The sequence below is a fragment of the Silurus meridionalis genome, chromosome 10, assembly GCF_014805685.1.
Source record: "Silurus meridionalis isolate SWU-2019-XX chromosome 10, ASM1480568v1, whole genome shotgun sequence".
In the NCBI taxonomy this organism is placed as follows: Eukaryota; Metazoa; Chordata; class Actinopteri; order Siluriformes; family Siluridae; genus Silurus; species Silurus meridionalis.
Genome location: NC_060893.1, coordinates 15,789,242 through 15,811,336, shown reverse-complemented (window position 1 = coordinate 15,811,336; position 22,095 = coordinate 15,789,242). Strand labels below are relative to the sequence as shown.

At 37.7% G+C, this 22,095-nt stretch overlaps 2 protein-coding genes across 3 annotated transcripts in view; one reads left to right on the top strand and one right to left on the bottom strand.

The window, feature by feature from the left end:
* Window positions 1-76: 76 nt before the first annotated feature.
* Window positions 77-11,466, bottom strand: slc49a3 (solute carrier family 49 member 3). Of its 2 annotated transcripts, XM_046859104.1 has the most exons (11): window positions 11,360-11,466; window positions 11,070-11,266; window positions 8,385-8,543; window positions 5,056-5,272; window positions 4,904-4,980; window positions 4,604-4,741; window positions 4,069-4,185; window positions 3,237-3,389; window positions 2,815-2,972; window positions 2,616-2,728; window positions 77-1,173 (listed from the first exon to the last, which is right to left on the bottom strand). In XM_046859104.1, exons 2-11 carry the CDS (start codon window positions 11,217-11,219, stop codon window positions 1,040-1,042), a joined length of 1,416 nt encoding a protein of 471 aa, XP_046715060.1. In that variant the 5' UTR covers window positions 11,220-11,266; window positions 11,360-11,466; the 3' UTR covers window positions 77-1,039. The 2 variants fall into 2 exon arrangements, with proteins under 2 accessions (XP_046715060.1, XP_046715059.1); XM_046859103.1 differs by having other exon boundaries at window positions 11,070-11,452.
* Window positions 11,467-13,653: 2,187 nt separating this feature from the next.
* Window positions 13,654-22,095, top strand: part of LOC124392522 (polycomb group RING finger protein 3) — a 47,136-nt gene continuing 38,694 nt past the window's right edge. The window contains exon 1 of the mRNA XM_046859636.1: window positions 13,654-13,943. The gene's annotated coding sequence lies outside the window, so the exon portion shown is untranslated. The remainder of the gene's footprint in view (window positions 13,944-22,095) is intronic.

Sequence of the window (22,095 nt, the reverse complement as noted above, 5' to 3'; positions counted from 1 at the left end):
TTTGTTTAAAAAAACCGTCTGCCTCTTTAATTCAAAGCTCTCAGGTTATTATGGAACGTGAAGCACATGGCAAAAATGACACGGACAAATGTTTAATATTAGTCACATCTCGCCAGTATTAAAGCATAGTGTTCTTTTGTTGGACATTTTAAAATTGTTAAGAAGGCAGAATAGATAGCTGCATTAAATATTGTTAAATATAGAATTATCACTGCAACAATACTTTGCACATTTAAAGTGTTCATGAAATAAATGTGTACTGAGGGAATCCATGGAACGTGTTTAAATCTAAAGCGAAATGTACATGTAAAAATCTATACACTAAAAGGTTCATTCTTAGAGGTTTAGAGTGATTATATCCCACCATCCTGCAGTTAGAACACTGCATATTTTAAGGTCCACAGCATTCATCAGCATTTGTGTGATCAAATGCATCAGAATTCCTGACATTATAGATTTTTTTAACCAGTTCTTCACAATGTGTATCAAACTGTCTATAGCAGTGCTCTTTAACAGGGGTCATTTGTTCATCAGTGTTCTTTGAGAGGTCTAATCACCAGGCTTTATTAATCTGTCTGCAGTTAAAGTTTAAACTACCAAATGCCAAAAAACACAAAAACACCCCCCAAACTACTCAATAGACGACATAGTGGTTATTTTACATTCATTCTTGTCCCATGAACTTTTACATACATGTGCAGTCCCAAATTTTTATATATATATATATATATAAAAATGTTGTAACCTGATTTTTAAAATGTAACAAAAAACAGTATAATGTTAGAGTGCAAACTTGCAAATGCCTTATTTAGTACCAGGATAGCGAACTGTAACTGAACGACGGTGAATTAAATCATACATCCTGTTAAAAACCATATAGAAATTACAAATATCTGACTGTAAAAATTGCCTGAGTTGACTGGGGTAAAAGTTTTAGTAACAGTGCACAGGAACTCATCAGTGGTTTCTGTTGCTGGCTTTTCATATATTCTGCTAGATGCTTTGGTGAGAGTTTATGTCCAGTCATACATCTGTGCTGTTATTCCTCGGTGTCTGTGGAGTGGTTTTCGGCTGCGTCAGCTTCTTTATCGAGTCGCCGGTACTGGGTATGGAAGAAGATGACGAAGGAGCAGGAAGCTAAGCAACACAATCCAGCCATCACCAGCACGGACACTGTAGTGTAGGAGAGAATTCTTTAAATGAATTCACCATTATTACTATTACTATAAAGGCAAACTGGGGCAAATAATAGAAGTTTTCAAAGTGGTGTTTTTCTTCTCTCTCGCCTATTACAGCTCTTTCTACAGGGAGGGGGAAGTGAAAATGATGCAGGAACTGTCTCAAAAAGCTTAGAACTCAATACCATGTTATTTGTATTATGATTTTAACAACAGACAAGCAGCTTTAGAGAAAAAAGGATTTTTAATTTAAAAAGGAACACATCCGCATCCTAAAAGTTTTAACTGTTCATTGAAGAAAAGTTTTGTGCAGTCCTGAACATCCGCAGCCAACAGCCAAGGTTTTTATGAGGTACCGTTTAAAGACATCTAGCTGATCATTAGGCTGTCCATATGATATTTAGATAATGAGAACTTCAGCCAGATGTAAGGCGTCAGGATGAATCAGGCAGGTCTGGACATTACCTGACAACTAGCACTAGAACTAGTGTAAAAATGCCTCCTTGTAATACAATGCTAATGAAGGCCTGTTTTTACCTTTCCATATGCTGATGAGTGCAAATGAGGTAAATCTGAGTGTCAATGGTGTGTCTGACCTGACACCACCTCTGTTACTCTCACATGCAAAGAAAGTCATTTTGGCCCAATTGTGGTTAAAGGTTTCAGTTTCAGTCCAGTTGCTGAACTACTTATAGCGCTGATCTGAGTAGCTACAAAACCTTTAACACTCAGACTTGTAAATGAGTCTGTGGTTTGTTGTGGTTGTAGTGGAATAGCGATTGATAATTATTTACCAATAACTCAGAAGTATATTCATGCTGAGTGATGCCTCGTTTCAATGCAGATTTGAGCCAAATGTTTTACCAAAAGCTATTTTATAGTTGAATCAAAGTAATACATTATATATATCGTTTTTGCTTTCTGAAAATGGAAAAAAAGGGCATTATGAAAATGGCTCTCCAAGTGAGCCGAGTAAGGCGTGGCTTGCTGGAGACTATGTGGAAGAACTACTCACTAGACAGTGGCGGCCTTTCAGGGCCAGCAAGGCCTTCACTGCTGGTCTAAGCTCTATCAGAATCACTGACTTGCATATGAATATTTTTTTGAATTAAAATATTCCCAGTGGTCTATTCTCTTCATTTCAGTGTTTGTCCTGTGTGAGATTTGCTGCAAACTGCAAAAGCTCAAAGAGAGATGAGCAATTAGAAGTTCAACAAGTGCACATACTTGTGGCCGTACAGTATATGCTTGTAAATGGGTGACTAGTTTACAGAAGGGCTGAAGTCCTGCAAAGTGTGTCTGCTATTACATATGCGCTAAAGCTGGTCATTAACTAGTGCGTTGAATTAGAAGATTTAAAAGTGAAGAAAAAAGAACAACTTGCAACTAGCGAGCACTGAAGCTCTCTCAGATGACGTATAATTGTGCACCACTCACCCATCCAGTTCAGATTGGCATCCTCACCAGCAGCACAAACAGACAGTGTTGAGTCTGTCAGTTTCTCTGTAAGAGCTGGTAAGAGCGCAGTGTAGACAATGGACTGGATCTGCCTAATAAAGAAATAGTCATTTTCAAAAAAGTACTTATCAACACCTTTCTATATTTAATCTAGTACATGGTATAAGATCATTTATACCCTGAAATAAACACGAGACCCGCTGATGTCGCCTCTCCAACTGGGTAAGAGCACTCGACTGACAGCTCCATGGCAACTGGATAGGTGGCAAATCCGAACAAGCCAAAAAGAGCACAAACTACACCAATCACAACTTTCTGCTCTGCCAATTGGGAAACCTGGAAGAATTTAGAGAAACACATGCAAGAAGTTTAGCCTGATAGATAAAATCATATTTACACACATGGTGTAGATCAGTGGTCCTCAGAGCAATCCTTCAGCTCCACATATGTTGTTGTATGAGTTGTAGACCATCTGTAGGCCCCTGAGGACTGGTTTGAGAACCATTCCTATTTAACAATATGATTCTTTTGGACTCCAATCATGCCCACAATATGATCCCTGTGTACTTGAAATATCACCGATCTGATGGTTGTTCTCACCACTGCAAATGCGGTGCAGGCCAAAGACGTTAGGCACATGCTGATTTTGATGGATTCTGTAAACATCTTTGTTTTGTCCACAAAAAAACCGATGGAAGCAGCTCCAAACACCCCGGATACGATGAAGAGAGCACCACACAACCCTGCAAAGTCCTGCCACAGAGAAAACAATTTTTTTAACTGTATATGTATTTTTTTTTATCACGACTACTAACCTGATAGAAAATTAATACTAGTTTAACCCAAAATGATTATATAATCTGTATTTTGTAATGAAATGCAGCACAAATGGTGTGCTTTTTTGGCTCGCATTCCAAATACCTCTAAAAGCTGTAAAACTGGATGTTCACTGCAGATCAAAGTACACTTGCCACTGTCAAACTGGTCCTTATTTACATAAACACAAACTCATTTGGCTTGGGGTCTTCTTCTGTTTTGTATTGAAAATTGATTTGTTCCACTGTAATCTATAAAAACATTCACTTTTTATCAACCCATAGAAAGTGATGCACAAAGTGATGCATCTCACAAGGGATCAAAGAAAACAATATTTTGAGCAAAAAAAAATAGATTTTATTTAATCCAAATTATCTTTATTGTTAAGAAATTACATTATAAATGTATTATTAAATATATTTACACTTGCCCTTGGGAAAACTATTATAAAAAGACCAAATAAATAATTTTCAATGTATGCATATATTATATAGTGTGAATTGTTTCAGCATTTAGATGTGTCTGAAATTCTGACTCCACACGCCAAAGCAATATATGAAGAGGCTTCTTGTGGACATGCCTACGAATAAATAGGTAGTATATGTTTTCGACTTACATTTGAGTAACCTTTGACACAGAGAATCTGCTCGAGCAGTGTGGAGAAACAAGTGAAGATGCCGATGCCTGAGCCGAAACACACCAGCAGGATCAGGTAGGCTTTATTTGTCACAAGCTGCAGGAAAACAGAGCAATTTCCGAAATTACAGTGGCTTTTTGAAGTCAGCTACAAAATATTTGCTGCAATGTGACTGTCATGTGTTTAGTGTGATTTACTGTAATTGACAACAAATTCTTTTTTTAATAACCTTTTTTTTTTCATAATGTTTTTATATTACCAATGGCAATGAATGTGGAGTTGGTGTTTTAGATTGTCATTTCAACCTGATTGGCTACACTGTTGGCACATGCTCAGTTTTTTAAAAGTAGCCAATAGAAAAAAGAATAGTGGAACAAAAAAACAACTTTCTGGAAGTTTCTTTCTTGAAGTCTGTATGTATGAGTCTGTGTCCAATTTTATTTTTTAACCATTTCTGCATGAAAGACTTGTGTAGAATTTGTGTATGTTCTTGAGTAGTTGCATGTGAAGGTACCAGTTTAATGCCTTGTAGGAAAGGTTCAGAGCTGGACGTGTCTGCACTGGCAGAAGGTGGTGTTGGGGGAATGCTCTTCTGGATGCCCACTGTTGCTAGGAAACAGACGATGACGGCAGGTATAGCATATATAAGGAGCTGTAACAGTGAATGAGTGTTAGTGTAAAGAATACAAGATAGAAATATTGGTATAATATTTAAATAAAGTACTTAGTATTTTTAAAATCTTTGCATATTATGCATTATTGTTAAATATATAATAAATATATATAATAATATGTCTTCCAATTTATATCTTACCAGGATGAAAAGACTATTGGTTCTACTGAGGATCATTGGAGAGAGGATATTAACAAAAAGCAGCCCAAGGGGATTTGCTAGAAGAAGAAAAAATAGTGTTAGATACATGACTATCTTTACTAAACATTAAAACTATTGACAGGGGCACTCACACATGGATGCAATCATATTAGCCGTAGCACGTTGGTGCTCAGGGAACCACAGAGCTGCCAGTTTGGTAGGGGTGAAGACTACCAGTGGCTGGGCCAGAGAGCACAGGGTCTGTCCCGTCATCACCACAGGGAACATGGTATAATCCGGCAGATAGCTTAGCACACCTACTACCTTCATTACACTGCCAGCCATGTTCAGCCATGAGCCCAGGATCATCTGTAATAACAAGCAGACCCACATTTTTGGCCCATACTGAAGCAATAGTTTTTCATCACAATTAAATCATTTATATTGTTGAGAAGTAAATGTGGTCTATTGTACAACTGCGACATCACAGATCTAACTTTTAGTTTTATGCCACAGCACGGTTGAATCCCCGATTCTGATAAACCAGAGCAGAAATCAAAGCATCTCAATATACACAGAATGTTTATGAGCATTGCAAAAATAACGTATAAGTATTACAATAAAACTTTGTGACGGAGAAAAAAGAAGCCAGTGAAGCAGCTATTATTTATAGCTGTTATAAATGAAAACGGGAACTAACTTGTTCCTCAACATCAAATGCAACATTAAAGAAGTCATTCCTATGATGTGCTGTTTTAAATAAATCAATAAATTAAGCAATATTTGACAAATTGCAGCAGAAATAAACACTTTAGGGGTGTGGTGTTAAACTACAGGGTGGTAAAGCAGTGGTTAGAACTTTGGAATTTGTCCAAAGTCATGAGTTCAAATACCGGCACCACCAAGCTGCCACTGCTAGACCCTTAACCCCTCGAATGCTCCAGTGTAAATCACTCTGCATAAAGGGTGTCTGCCAAATGCTAATAATAAAGTTCACAGTTCCTCTTTTGGGTGGCTGGACAATATTTTATCAACTGACTCCTTAAAGGGTTATTGTGTTTTTAATAGCTTTAGTGTTTTAAAAGCAGACATTGTACTTGAAACAATATCTGAAAATGACATCTTTTGAGATCCCCAGAGGGACAAACCAGATCACTTCCTCACTACACATCCATCTTTCCTTAAGGATTCCTTGTGAATATATATATAATCACTTTTTTAAGGACAAACACGGCCCATTGTGTACAACAGTACAAAAAACTAAAAAAGAAAAACAATAATAATTCGCAATATCATGCATTTATATACAGACTGAAACGACGGTGGTTCTACATGTTGGAGAAAAATCTGAAAGCTTAGTGCAGGATTTGTCAGTGTAGAAATTATACTGTTTACAGACTCTAATAGCTTACCCATACATCTGTACATGAGATTACGTAACACAGCAGAGCAGGTTGGTACACCAACGATGGCAAACATTTGACTTACACTTCTCCATCGTGGCACCTTAAGCAACAATCCCATTCAATCATTATATGCTACCTTAAGTTTCTGCATGCTGCTTCTTCTGTAACGCTGCCATAAATGGGCAGTATACATAGGTGTACAGTATGCTCTATACTGTACAGTCTTCACAGATATTGAAGACATACTAAATTTTCTAACCAACATATTTGCTTGTGCCGCATCACATGACATTGTCTAAAGACAAGTCATCAGTTATCATCAGACAAGTCATCAGTTATATAATGTACTAAGTATTTAAACTTTAGGGACAATACCGGAGAGAGAAAAGTCTAAAGGGTTAGGGTTAGGGATAATGTTAAAATTTGAGCCATAATGACAACATACACTTAATAGCTGTTGAAGTCCTGCACTTTATGGGCAAAAAAATCACCAAATCATCCGCAAACCTCAAATGGTTGATAATAATTTAACTGACCAAACAACCTGTTCCACAACTATTTAAGAGCTTTAATGAGCCATCCATATAAATATTAAAAAGAACTGGAGACAAAATACTTCCCTGTTTAACTGCATTACCTACATTAAAAGGAGCAAACACATGATTACCCCATTTTACATACATTAACTGATGAGCGTAACAAAAAGCCGGAATTCTCACTAAAAATTTAGGAACCCACCTGATGTGTAGCTTATCAAATCATTTTTCATGATTCACACAATCAAAGGCTTTAGATCAATCAATAAATCTAATAGAAATTGTGGAATTTTTCCTAATATACAAATCTAAACTGCGAAACTGCATTTCGTTGCTGTGTACCTGTACAATGCAATGACAATAAAGTTGTATCTATCTATCTATCTATCTATCTATCTATCTATCTATCTATCTATCTATCTATCTATCTATCTATCTATCTATCTATCTATCTATCTAAAATCTCCTTTAAAGCGAAAATACACGTATCCATATTATGTTTAGATTTAAAACCAAACTGATTATCAGAAGTCAAAAGAAACTGTTCCAACTTGTTTATTAAAATTCTCAAAAACTTTGTATACAATACTGGCCAAGGCCATAGGCCGATAATTTTCCATACTAATAATTTTCCAGCTTTATCTTTAATAATAGGCACTAACATAACAGGTAAGATAGAATCAGGTAAAATGCCATGAACTAAAAACCCAGTAAAACAAATAGCAAGCAGAGGACAGAGTTTTCTGCTTGCAAACTTTAAATGCGCAGCAGATATTTTTTTTATCCATACCACATGCCTTCTTATCTTTTAACCTCATGATTGCATCACAAATCTCTCGTGATAAAAAACAAACACATCATCATTATTTTTAATATGACCCACTAAATGGGTGACTTTTAACACAATTAAAGAGCTCATAGTAATGTATTTTTCCACAGCTGAGTAATGTTCTCTGCTCCGCATACCTCATTAATATTTGTTGTCAATGATGTTTTACAATTATACAAATTTTTATTTCTTTCCAAAAATTGTTATTAGTAGATAGTCCTCATTGTGCTTTAATTCCTTTTTATATGATGAAGGACATATTTAAAGTTATAATTTTCTCGTTTCTTATATTCTTATAAAAGACCATATTTTTGTCTACTTGACTTTATAAGCCCCTTTAGCCTCAGCATATAGCTCTTCAACATAATCCTTCTAACCTGGCCTAGCTCCAAACCCTCTGGTCTTGTACAAGAGTCTGCTTGAGGCAAGAAGGCATTACACAATGTTATCATACAAGGAACATAACTCGAAACCATATTGCAGATTCTTACACTTAATATCATAGCATGCAGATCCATCTTTAGGGAAATCAATATTACTGATCAACGTGTCTGTTTCTGCACAAGATACTCCAAGATTCTCCTCAGTCACATGAATAATATCCTGAATAATAACATGGAACTTTCAAATGTGTTTTTTTCCCTCTTTTTGACTAAGTTTGAAAAAATAATAATAATAATAAAGACATGCATGGATGTAGTTGTGCTTACGGATGGCTGTAGTCCCAGTTTATCCAGCATCCATATGGTGATGAAGCTCAGAGGAATAGCCACCACCATGTAGACCAGAGAGAGCCAGTTGACCAGTTCCAGTGTAACATGCAGATTCTCCGCTGTCTGATCTGCTATTGGGGCAAAAGTCAGCCATTGCTGCAAAAAAATGTGATTCTTCATTTTAGACCGAAATTAAATGCATGTGTAAGTAAACAGCTATGTTTAATGAAGTCCACAGTACTATGTGCTATTGTGACAATAAATATGTGCACCCCATTGTCTAAAAAGTCTAATTTAGCAAACTTTGTGTATTAAATTAAACTTATATAATCAATGCTCATAGACACAGTAGTGTGAGACAAACGATCCAACAATAGGCTTAATGAAGAAAACAGTAAACACAATGTGAAACTGAAAAATGCACTGGTTTCACACTCATGATCTGATCCTGATGACTGGTCAGCATTGCGCATGAGGGCTTTAGTAGCCATCCGTAGTTCTCCATTTGCTAAACATTTTGATGTCCTTTTCCCACCAATTTATCAATCATCATTCAGAAAACCAGAAATATAAAAATCATATGATTATAACATATATACAGAGAAAACTTACAAAATCTTAAAATATGCACTTTTTATAAACAAGTTTATGCTCAGGACTTAACCTAGCTTCAGTGGAAAACTTTAACCTGGATACTGTAGGTTTCTATCAGAGAACTGCTGCTGTAATCATAAATAATTATAAGTCCTTTGCTAATCCGAGGGAAGGGGAGTTGTCCTTTTGTCTGAAGTCATCTCACAATAGTAGCACTTTCCAAACAGTTAACAAACATAACATTTATCTAGAATTCAGCCATTGCTGCAGTTTATTTAATGTGTTTGACTGAAAATCCAATGGGGTCAGTTTGCAGGTTCAAACCGTGGTTGCTGGGTATAGACATGAATTACAAAACTTATCTGATGGACACTCTGTGCATGTAGTTACTCTGGAAACTCAATAAATCTTTACTAGTAAACTCAGTACAACAGATTTGTTTAATCTGTTAACCCAGGTTTCCAGTAGGTTTTAGTCTAAATTATTCAAATAATTGTAATCTTCACTCGGCACTCATGAAGGTTGTATGAGGTTATTCAGGATTCAACTCTCCTTTTCTTTCGAATTAATGCTGCTGGAATGAGCTTTAAGTGTAAATCACTAACCACTGATGATTTACTTGATAAACACAGCGGAAGTGAACTGTGAGTGACAAATGAAACATAAAACCGGTGGCTCTGTAAAGTTGTTCAGAGCATTTTGTCTCAATCCTCTTAGAGGGAAAAGTCACCGCAGATCAATATGACGATTTCTAACTCGACAACTTTATCGTGTGATGAAATGATTCTATGGACTTCAACTACAAAGAGGCTGAGTGAATTGTTTGAGGAGTATGAAGATGATGTAAATCATAGCATTGGCAGGTATCAGATATACCCGATGGGGGATTTTACTCTGGTTTGGCAGACAGCACTCTCTATCACCAAAATACCAAATGAAGAAATATCTATTGTAAGTACAGCCTCATCCTGTACGATTCCAAAGATGTGTAGAATCTTTGCCAAGACACACAGACATTACTTACTGACCAGACACCTTACTGAGACCCTTTTATATTCATTTTAATCTGTCTTTACCTTGCCATTTAATCTTTAACTTTAACATTTTTTATATTATTTACAGAGAAACTCAGGCATGTTTTCAGAACATGGTTTTAACAACAAATTATTTAACAGGAAACAACATGAATGGAACAAATAGATCAAGAAATGTATACATTATAGGATAGCCACTCTGTGATTTCTTTAAATATTTACGCCCTGTAGATAAACTTGCAAACAGCTTTTTACAGAAATAAGCTTTTTTTTTTGTTTTGTTTATTTGTTTAATGTTGATGTTTTGAAACAGTTATTGTGTAGGGAATTTATTGGTGAAATGAAACCTGTTTTATTTTTACATCAAGCATCCGAATCATTATCTTGATTTCACCTTCGCGTACAAGAAGACTACCTAATAAAAATGTTCCTGTTTCTAGCTTTTCCCCAAACACCACTAAAAAAGCAAAAACAAACATGCAACCATGGCAGAGGAGAGTGTCGGGAGTGTTAAACTGTTGCTTATAAATTGGTGGTAAAACCGTTAAAGCCTTAATATTTTAACATTCTGGGTTTGGATGAGTTTTATTGTTTGTTTGTTTGTTTGCTTGTTTGTATTGCCCAGATGTGTAGAATGGTAATATAGTGCTTTCTAATACACACTTTGTTTTATATCTCACGTCAAGCAAGTTGAACGTTTGGAGTCTAGATAAAGGAGTCTTATTGAACAGGATTAAGTGAGAACTGAAGATAAAGCAGGAAGACAAATGATGATAATGGGGAATAACATTGCTATTATAACGTTAGTACAGTGGTGTTTGTTTAGGGGCGGAGCCACAAGTCTGGATGACCTGATTGCAACCACACCTGGTGCATTCAAAACCTTATACTTATATCATCTAATCACTAAAACAGGTAAACTCAAAAATAAATACAAACTCTGTTACAGCACTTGTATGAGATTTCCCTGTTATGTTTCAATATTAGACCATTTCTCTTGTATACCAATGCTTTAAAGGTAAAACAGGAGTTACCGCAGTTCCTAGTCACTTACCACTGAATTAGAGCAGTTAAGCAAGCAAAGGACCAGTAACATGAACCATCTTCTCTTGTACACTCTGAAGTGCGGCGCTGGGCTCCTCTGTGGGGAATCATATTCAACTCGCACTTCCGAGGAATCACTGGCGAGTCCTCCATCCTCCATAGAGAAGCTTTACGTGGGAAGCGCTGGGACTGAATTACAGCCAGGCACTGGAATGAACATTTCAAGCGGAAGACTTGTTAAAAGTCTTCAACTAAACCTACCAACCGTGTCATATATATGTAGCAAAAGGTAAACTTCACCCCAAGTTCAGCAGGTCGCTCATTTACAAGTGCCGGCTAAAGTCCCAAGGAAGTAAAAGGAAAAGGAAAAAGCCAATACAATACCGAAGGCAGGCATTTATGACCACGCCCTCTCCCTCGTGACTGATGATGTCATTGCGCCGGGCTGATGTTGGCACGTGCTCGTATGGGCCATGCATGATTTTAACTTGTTTTATGTTACTGCAAAAAAAGTTTGCATGGTACTGAATATGCATCCTGCAACAAAACAACACATAACCTCAATGTAAAAGTTGCTTCATAAAAAGCAAAAAGGTTTATTTTGTCATGAATTGTATGATATCTAACAGGTTGAATATACACAGTGAATTAGTAGGAGTAAGACAGAGTGTATGTGTGTGAATGTGAGGGAGTGCAGTGGAGTGGTGTGGTTGCAGGGAGAAGAGGTGGAGGAGTTCAGGTACCTAGGGTCAACAGTGTAAAGTAATGAAGAGTGTGTTAGAGAAGTGAAGAAAAGAGTGCAGGCAGGGTGGAGTGGGTGGAGAAAAGTGGCAGGAGTGATTTGTGATAGAAGAGTATCTGTAAGAGTGAAAGGGAAAGTTTATAGGACTGTAGTAAGACCTGCAATGTTGTATGGATTAGAGACAGTGGCATTGAGTAAAAGACAGGAGGTGGAGCTGGAGGTAGCAGAGCTGAAGATGTTGAGGTTTTCGTTAGGAGTGACGAGTATGGACAGGATTAGAAACGAGTTTATTAGAGGGACAGCGCATGTAGGACCTTTTGGAGACAAGGTGAGGGAGGTGTGATTGAGATGGTTTGGACATGTGCAGGGGAGGGACATGGGGTATATCGGTAGAAGAATGCTGAGGATGGAGACGCCAGGAAGGAGGAAAAAAGGAAGGTCAAGGAGGAGGTTTACGGATGTTGTGAGGGAAGACATGCAGCTAGTCGGGTTGAAAGAGGCAGATGTAGAGGACAGGGGGGTATGTAGACGAATGATTCGCTGTGTCGACCCCTAATGGGAAAAGCCGAAAGAAGAAGAAGAAGATCATGAGGATTAGGCAAAAACTGGCCATGCAATCTGGAGGTAGACTATAGAAAAAAGTCCATCAAAGATTCTAGCTTTAACCCTTAAAAGGTCAAACAGGAGAATTATTTTAAAGGAAAAATCTAGAAATGGATGAATAGTACAAGTTAGTTTTTACTGTCTTTCCAACCAGTTGCAAGAAAAATTCTCCGAAAATTGTCACGTGCAAAACTGTGCATATTATATTACTATTATACATATTATATAAATTCATTATTCATTTAATTACAAATATAATGAAAATGTAACTCACCGTAATAATGCAGAATAAGTGCATTAATTAATTAATGCACAGAAAAAAAATGCGACTGAAACAAGTGACCTGAAACAAAACCCTGCAGACCGTGAAAGTCAATAAATGGAAATAAAATACAAATGAGAAAGTTTTTATTCTTTTTGTGTGGAACAAAACCACAGTCTGGTCCAGAAAGTTAGGGCCTCTTGATATAAAGTACAGTACACAGTGAAACAAAATAGTGTTCCCCCAGCACCAAAAACAACAAGGGGCTCGAGAAAACAACATAAATAAACAAAATGTAGTACAGAACACAAAGCTACACAAAACTATCTGGAAAATGACAAAGTGCATGTGTGCAGTAATTAGTCAAATAACAATATAAGACAGTGAGAGAGTAGACATAAGACAGTACAGCATATTTGTTTTAATGCAACTGAAACATCCACATAAATTCTGTACATATGCAAACATTGTTTTAAAATTAACAAGTTTGTGCATTTGTGTGTGTGTGTGTGTGTGTGTGTGTGTGTGTGTGTGTGTGTGCGCGCAGTTTCTTCTTTGTATTGTACAAGAGGGTTGGAAGTTTGTAGTCAGTTAAAAGGTTACAAGGCCAAAAGGTAGGAAGTATAAGACTTTAACCATGCATCATATTTATGACATATTTACAAGTCGCAATATATACTTTTGTTTTTGTTTTGCACCACAATTAATATCCCATCAAGCAATATAAGACCAATTTAACACGTGTTGCATGTGATAATGAAAACACATGTAAATGATCATGAAAATAATGTAATGTCCAACATGTCTCAGAGATGTCAAGAATCATTTTCATTTTCATATAATTAGTGCCTGGCTTGTGCAATGGTCTGTTGAAAGAAATCAATGACCTACTGATAGCATATTTAAGGTTATTTATGAGTAATAGTGTGTGTATTTATTTAGAAAAAAATAAAATAAAATTATTGTGATGTCTGCCTGTATGTATCATTCTGTTTCCAACCATGTTCATCCAAAGAAACATACCTTTTACTCAGTCTCTTTCCCTAAAAGAAGACAAATGTAACTTTCAAAAATGAATGAGATGAAATATACACGCTGACACGGGACTCCCGACCTCCCCCATTCACGCTGCAGCTCAGCGCATGCGCATCAGCCCCCCCTCCTGGTTTCGGCCTGTTTCGGAACCGCTCGGGCATTTTCGCCTCTTTGTTTTACTGATAGTGGATTTAACTCGGATTCAACCCAACATCCAAACGGAGCGCTCTCTTCATAAACAGGTTAGTTTGTTCAACTTGGATAAAAATACACAGGCCAGTGCATAGACATGTCCTTTGTCAGGTTTTAGGTCCCGATCGAGGAGTTTTTGCAAATTATTCTCCGTTTCTTGTCCGCTTGATGGCAGCTATGCATGCTATACGTGTTGTTATAGGCTATGTGTGCGCCTATGTGGTCGTGCTGTGGATGGCGACGCCGGGCCCTGCACTTCCATACCGGGCTCGGCTTTTTCTTTACAGGGATGTTAAAGTGTTCATTTGTGGTGTCAGGGCACCGCGTTCATTGTGTCGTTGTGTGGATTCAGTGTGCACGGGTTGTCTTTTTGCGTGAGGTGTGTGTGGCTTGCTGGGGGAAACCAGTCCTTTTTCCCTTTAGCCTGGAATGTTCTTGAGGGGAGAAAAAAAAAGCAATCGGTTAAGCAAAATCCACCACTTTCATGGTTTTTTTTAAAAGTTGGATTTTTGACCCGCATGAGATGTGCTTAGACCACAAATAAAGTTGGGAGGAAACAAAGTTGCAGCCCAAAACATGCCGATTGTGTTTCAGCAGCTTGTGCTAATATGTTGGAGGCTCCAAATCCACTGGAGACAACAAGTCGGGCTTCCTCCCTCATCCAGGCGCCGGTGTAGCGATATATCGAACCGACATCATACCGTCTAAAGCATGGCCATGTTCAATTACAGTCTTAAAGTTTGTCTGAAAGCCTGCATGTCTCCATGCTGCTGTCTCAGAGGTTATTCATGCTGTGTGTGTGTGTGTGTGTGTGTGTGTGAGATTGAGAGACTTGATTTCCTGATCTCAGCTTGAAGAAGCAGAAGAAAAAATAAAACAATTTTGGCAAACACTCAACTCATTTTGACTTGTTTGAGCCTGATCGTGAATCATGTGTCAATGTATAATTTGGAATTGATCCACTACCTACTGTTACAGGTACAGTTTAATGAACTCAGGGTTCTTCTGGTGAGCCTGTTGAATTCTACAGCGATTCGATGTTTCTTGTACAACACGGATCGATTCGGGTCGTGGGATGTGTAATGGCTGAAGACCAAATTAAAACCTAATTTTCACCCCAATCCTTACTCATTTTTATACCACTCTTATCTTATATATGATTACACAATGTAAACTGTATCCTTCACAATTTTTTGAGAACATCATCATGTCTATAAAGGTTAAAGAAAATGTATTCATAGGCTGCACCTTTTAAAGGTTCTTTGGGTTCTCAAGGGTTCTTTGATTCTGGCTTAGAACCCTTTTGGATAAACTCTTGAATTAAATCAACAAACGGTACAGGGTTCATTATAGAACCCTTTTTTCTTTCGATTCTGAAGAGTCTGAACAGATGTGCAAGCTCACACATTGTTGGATCCAAAAGATCATTGTTGAAATGTAAACGTGCATCAGGTTTATTATTCTGCATTATTGTTTTAAGTTGCAGTTCTGTTCAGACAGTCAGGAGGAGTTTATCACACCACCTTGGTGCTGGTACTGAGAAGAGAAGAGTGTTCAGGCTCGTCTTAAGGTTTTTAATGGCTAAGGCAAGTTGTCCATTTGGTTCAAGAGCTTAAATGTTTGAGGTACATTTCAGGTTTGGAAAACCTCACACATCAGGGTTTTTTTTATCTAATGTGTGCAGTTACAGGAAACCATTGGAGAACATGACCATGGGTGGTGTGTGTGGCATCATGAGGTTATAAGGTTAATAGTTTTGGCCTTAAAAAAAGCTTTTCCTAAAATCAACCCCTCTCTAAGATGCAACTGAAATATTTGTGATGGGTTTAGTGATTCTGGTGCAAATTGGTTGGTTGATACCGAGCCACTTTTCTCATGAACCATTTTTCAGTGGCCTCCACCAGCATATTGAAGACAAATCCAACAAAGAACTAGTGGAGACTGCAAATGTTTGAGTCAGAGTTTAAGAAGGCAGTGCAGCTTGCAAACTCAGCTTGTCTAGTTAGCTGCATACCAGATGATGGGTGTGATGGCATTTAACAGTGGTATCAGCGTGAAAACTGAAGCTTTGAAATTTGATCTCTTTGAGCCAAGTATTCAGATGAAGAGGTAACGGAGCCGGAAAGATTAAAGTGCTGCCGCATCACTCTCTTTAGGTAGGGATGAACCGAGGACCAATGTTGTACCTGAAATATCTCCGAATGTCAGAATTTGGAAGTATGTCATTTCCGTCTGGAGGTCTCCATATTTGTCTTTTGCTTGCAGTGAATGAGTCAGATAACTGTGGATGTAGACCTTCTAAAAGCTGTATAGGGAGTGCTAGAGATTTAACAATTGAATAGAGAGAGCATGCTGACGTATTGTTGATCTATGAGCAGCCATGTTGATTTGATGTTACTTTGCTGAACTTGATGTTGAGGAGACCACGCACAGGAATTCTAAGATGAGAGGGTGTTTCCTTTATTTTTTTAAATCTCGCTGCCAACACTCTGAGCAGACCGTTAAATGGCACTGTGGGTAATTTAGAAATCTGTTAACTAAAGTGAAAACAAATCACTATGTTGATGAAAGAAGTTTCAACAAAAAGGAAGCTCTTTTTTTTCTCCTCTTAACATGTGATCGTCAAAAGGGTCCAAGATTTACTTCATCCCTTTTGACGATCACATGTTAATTATTAAAGACTAATATGCAATTTGTTCAATTTTTTAAATTGCAAAACAAACAGTGCATTTCAGTAATCCGATCTGAGAATCTTGAGTGTGATTGTAAATGAATATAAGGATTAGATTCAAGATTTAATATCGGTACGTTATTGACTTAGATACACTGGTTAAATGAATAACTCCGACTGCTGTTATTTCGCTCCGTTGTGAGGATCTAAAGGCATGTGCTGGAAGAGCAACCAGGCAGGAGAGGCGGTGGTATTCATGTCCTCTTGCTTAAGGCTACACTTTTCTGGACACATGGGACCCTTTGCATTAAATCCTCCAGCGGCAACTGGTCGGAAATCTGAAAATGCTGAAATGTGACTAGTGACAGCTTTCCTCACAAATCCACATTTCTGTCTATTTAACACAGAAGCTTGAGATGCAGCCTGCCGCAATTGTTCTGGTTATTACTCAATCCGCTGCTGTGACTTGCTCACGTAGGAGTGTATGAGTAAATCAGAAATCCATAGATTTTTTAAAAAAGGAGCGTTATTAGCCTGTAAGAGCTAACAGCAAGCCAGGCGGCCAGATAGCAGCGTGGACAGGTTAGATATTTTTTTTCTGCTTTTTGTGTGTTGCGTTATGTTGTGTTGTGCACTGGTTGGTGAAGGTCGATGCACGTCTCATTATTTAAGGAAAAAAAAGTTGTGGTTGTGAAGAGGCGGCCTCGGTGGTGCCTCGTGTTTTGTTGCCACTTCTGGCTCGCTGGCAGCAGTTAAAAGGTTTTCGGTTGAAACAAAGCCGGCTGCGAATTCTGCTCTTTCGCCATTTGTCAGGAAAAGCGAGTTCTAAAACGGGTAAAGCCTGTGGTCAGGCGTTAGGTGATGGAGGTCGCCGATATGGATTCCTGTTGATATATATGGCTCATGTTGGGTACTTATTATTTTTTCTATGCAAGGTCATACAGGTGTTTGTTGAGACACACAACTAAAGACCTTGACAACCAAATATCTGGACACTTTTTCATCCTCTGTTTTGGTTTCAGATCCGTTAACAGTAATGTTATGTATAGTTATAGGTGCATGACAACACATAGCGCTTTATATAACTATTTTCATTAACTCAGCAAAAATAAACAGAATATTCGGCCACCTCATGTCTGAACTGCCAGTTACACAAAATGTTTAGAACTGGTATTATATAAAAGCAGTCACGCTGTTCTTATATGCGAAATAAACAGCAAGATGTGACCATGAACACAATATTGGTTCATATTGTATTGAATTGAACTCTTGAATCTGATTGGTCAGAAAATATTGATAAATTTTCTGTTCTGCTCTGACAGAAGTGAAGGCTGTAACTCCTATCACTGGTGTCTAATGTGCTCGTTCTAATGCTGCATCTGTGGTGATCATTTGCGAGTTGTAATGATGTCATTTCCCATCTTGGGAGGTTTGATGTGAGAAATGGATAGAAATAAAAACTTGAACGCTTTTGTGAAAGTATGTATTTTGTTTGCTCTGTCAGATCATGTAATGCTCATATAAAGCTACTTTAGGCCGGAGTGATTACTGTGGCAACTCCAAATAACCATATTGTTAGTGATTATCTTGTCTTTATGACTGATATAATCAGTGTATAACCAGACATAACCAGTACTGTGTCTATTTTATTCTATTATTGTTTTATATACTGTGTCTAAACAACTAATGCTGTAAACCTGGTTAAAAGCGCTGCCGTGTCGATGTGACATCACTCTGTAAACTCAGGAGAAATTGCTTGATGAGATTTCCAGTGCTTTTTATTGGTTACAGGCGATAAACTACCAATTTCTCTATGAACAATTCATGCGTTCGTTATCATTCAGAGAAGTCGTCTCCACTTTTCAGCGCTTTGTTACAGTAAAGCCGATCAGTACAGCTGATGTGCAGTTTATCCGAACGACGCTGCAGTTTCCCTCTTATTTACTTCGAGAAAATAAAGGAGATGCTTTACTTCTAGATTGATCTAGAAAAACGCCTAGTTATTATTGGAACATTGTACTCTAAAAGTAATTAAAAACTTCCGAATGTGCCATCATCAGAAAATTAGTAACTTCTGAAAACGCTAAACGTCTCCCGCCAGTTCATCGTTGATTATTTTCCTACGACAGCACTTCCTGTTGCTATTTGTGTTTCTTGTTCCATGTCAGATTTGTTTAAGACGGTTGAGTGGATCTAGTGCCAGCTATATTGAGTGGTAAATCAGACCGAGGCTGTCGAAAGTGTTAAAGGGTTATTTCAAACGCTCAAAAATGTACTAATATTTCATTACTTCAGAACACCAAGGTGTAAAGTGTTCATGAGTGCTATCTAGCAGCAAGCCGAAGATGCGGTGTGTGTCGCGCTCGCGCCCAGGGCCTCTTCCTCTCCCTCTGTGGTTTGCGTGGGTGTTGGGAAGCCTTGTGTTTTGTAAGCATGAATGTTTTGAATGAACGCCTTGATCAAGCCGTTTGTTTGTTTTTTTTGGTGTGTCAGAAGCAGGGTCGCTTTCAGAGCTCTGTGTCAGTTTGTTTATCTCCTGAATGCACACTGTGAGCTACTGTGTACAGCCGCTAAACGATGTGATAAGCTATTGCCGCTAACAGAGTCACGCTTTTTTTATTGATCTCTTTCAACGTGTCAGAACGTGACATGCCCACAATCCACCAGCTTGCTCATGAGCTCCCTCTGGGAATACGCCCATGTTTTTTCTTTTTATTTCCCCACTACCTAAATGTAGGTGGGGATATTTCTACTATCCTGAGTCACAGGAGCCTGCATGCGGCAATTTACACTTTGCTGTTGCTGAACAGCAGGGACAGAGTTGTGGTTAAAGGGTGTGTGTGTGTGTGTGTGTGTGTTTTATCACATTTAACATTAGTTTCTTTGCTAAGGTTAGGCAATATTACAAAAAGCATTGGGACCAATATCTGTGGGATTTTTTATTTATTTTTATTCAGACACACTACTGAGCAGGCAGCATTTGTGCTCACGAAGAACATCTGTCCAATTCAGAAGTCACTTTCAAGTCCTTCATGGAACTCTTTTAAGAGATAAACGGGATTTTACTGAAGCCAGTGATTCAGGACTAATGAAGTAAAAATGGTTGTAAATATAACAGTTTAGGGATAAAACATGACCAAGGGTGCAATTGATTGTTTAGTTCCTTTTATATCGAAGGAACTGGTTTTGTGCCTTTGTGTAAAAAATGAATGACCGTCTGCTCCACTGAGATCCTCATACGCAATATCTAAAGTGGTTGAAAGCGTGTCTGAATTATTTCGATAGGACAACCGTAACCAACAGATGAAGGGATTTTATTTATTTTTCTGAACTGATCCAAACAGGGTCAGGGTCACAGCAAGGTCAGCAATCTTGTGATTTTCTTCAAGAGGATCTTCCTTGTTTGTATGTATTAGTGGTATTTTAGACAGACTGGTAAACAAGAAAAGAAGGTGTCCCTGTTTGTTGATGGCATTGATGTCAAGTTTCGTGTGATTTTATTTACTGCAGAATTACACTTTTTTTTTTTTTTTATCCATGTAGAGGTACATTCAGCGTAATGAAATGTCTGTGGGACAAATCACTTTTTGTTCTCGCTTACACTATAGCTGTTCTAATTAGTCGTTCCTTCACCAACCTCTCGAATTTCCTTGAAGTTAATGAGGGATTAATGCAGCCTGTCAGAAACTGCAAGTCCTCAGTCTTGAAGACTTTCCTGCGAGGGAAAATGTAAAAGAACACCTAAAGAACTGCCAAAAACTGTCGTCTCAACAATGTAATTATCGTAGACTGCTGCACGAGTCCTTATGAAGTAGTCATTACTATTGTTACAATAATGTATGCGAACAAGCCAGAACTGCACTATATAAACAAATGTTTGGGTCATCTGACTTTTCCAGCCATTAGCGATCCTTTCCAAAGGAAAAGTTACCACAGAGTTGGAGGCACACAATTGTATAGGAGGTCTTTGCATGCAGTGGCATTACAATTTCCTTTCACACAAAGTAGGAGAACCAAACCTGTTTCAACATGAGACTACACCTCTATACAAAGCCAGCTCCATGAAGATATGGTTTATATGGGTTGGAGTAGAAGACTGGAACACTGACTGTACCTCAGGCCTCCTCACTCCTACATCACTACCTCATGTTACTAAAACCCATGTGGTTAAATGAGCACAAAGCTCCAAAAGTAGAATCCAAAATCTACATCTGCCAAGAAGAGTGAAGATTATTATGACAGCATATGAGGACTAAAAGTAAAATGGATGTTTAAAAGAATCTTGTGTCAGGTATTAGTCAGGTATCCACAAATTATTTTCCATATTTATTGTTACAAATGATTTCTTTTTATATTGGTGCCTAGCTGCCACTCTTGGGCCCTTGAGCAAGGCCCTTAACCCTCTGTGCTCCAGGGGCTCCGAATCATGACCGAGCCTGCCCTCTGACCCCAGCTTCTGAGCAAGCTGGGATATTCGAAGAACGAATTTCACCATGCTGTAATGTATATTTGACCAAAAGAGCAGGTTTCCCATGTTGTTGGGTTTTTTCCCCCCAGAAGAAGGAATGTGATTATACAGTCATAGTTTGTGTGTGGGTTTTTTTTTTTGTTTTTTTGTTTTTATTAATTTTTTTAATCTGAGGTGAAAACTAGGAAGTGGTTCTGCATAAAGACATGTTATTTGCTGTAATCAATAATGTGATACTGCACACTGAAGGCTGGGTTGAAAGGTTCAAAAATTACTGTGATTAATTCTTTGAAGTCTTCGGAAAAATTCTGATTGCAATCTGCTGATTGACTTGAACAATCACGTGCGAACTAATAAACAAAGAAAGCGACATGGGCATGAGAGAGAACGCAAGATGCTTGTGTTTCCGCTCATACACAAAAAAGAAAGAGCTTCACGGTGTGGGCTCAGAACTCTCTTACGTCAATGTGTTCAAATTTATTTTTGATTGTATCTGTTACCTTCAGAGCGGCGTGTGTAATTGTATATAAGAAAGTTCATCCTTGTTTCTCTTTGTGCTTTATTTCAGAGCCTAGAGATAATTAGTTACATTTTCTTATGGGGTTTTTTTCTGTTAATATCTTGACTATGCAGATACGGAGCTGGAAGCAGTTTAGTATAACGCTGTGTTTTTTCCTAAATGGTTTCATAGCTTCTTATTGAGACTTAATATCAACAGGAGATTGAGATGTTGATGAGATTTGTTGTTGGTGTAATTTAACAGCAAATGATTCGAACGATATTTAGTTTATTTCACACAGAGTTTATATAAGCTGATGTTTAACCTTTTAAAATATATATATATATATATATATATATATATATATATATATATATATATATATATATATATATATATATATATATATATTTATTTTTTTTTAAATAATAGGTGTTAGTTATGTTTTCTTCTTCCTCTCATGACCTTCAGTAAATTTAGTTGATGCAACTTCCTGTTTCAACACATGACCTGTTTCAACACATGAACAGATATTTCATAGGGAAATTAAACTAAAATGTACAG

What these genes read in the sequence shown, in the direction of transcription:
- slc49a3 (XM_046859104.1), bottom strand. Translation starts at nt 11,219, where the DNA reads ATGGAGGATGGAGGACTCGCCAGTGATTCCTCGGAAGTGCGAGTTGAA. An exon ending in TAATATGATTGCATCCATGT is followed by an intron (nt 4,981 to 5,055) that starts GTGAGTGCCCCT and finishes TTCTTCTTCTAG; the next exon opens with CAAATCCCCTTGGGCTGCTT. An exon ending in CCTGCACCGCATTTGCAGTG is followed by an intron (nt 2,973 to 3,236) that starts GTGAGAACAACC and finishes AAATTCTTCCAG; the next exon opens with GTTTCCCAATTGGCAGAGCA.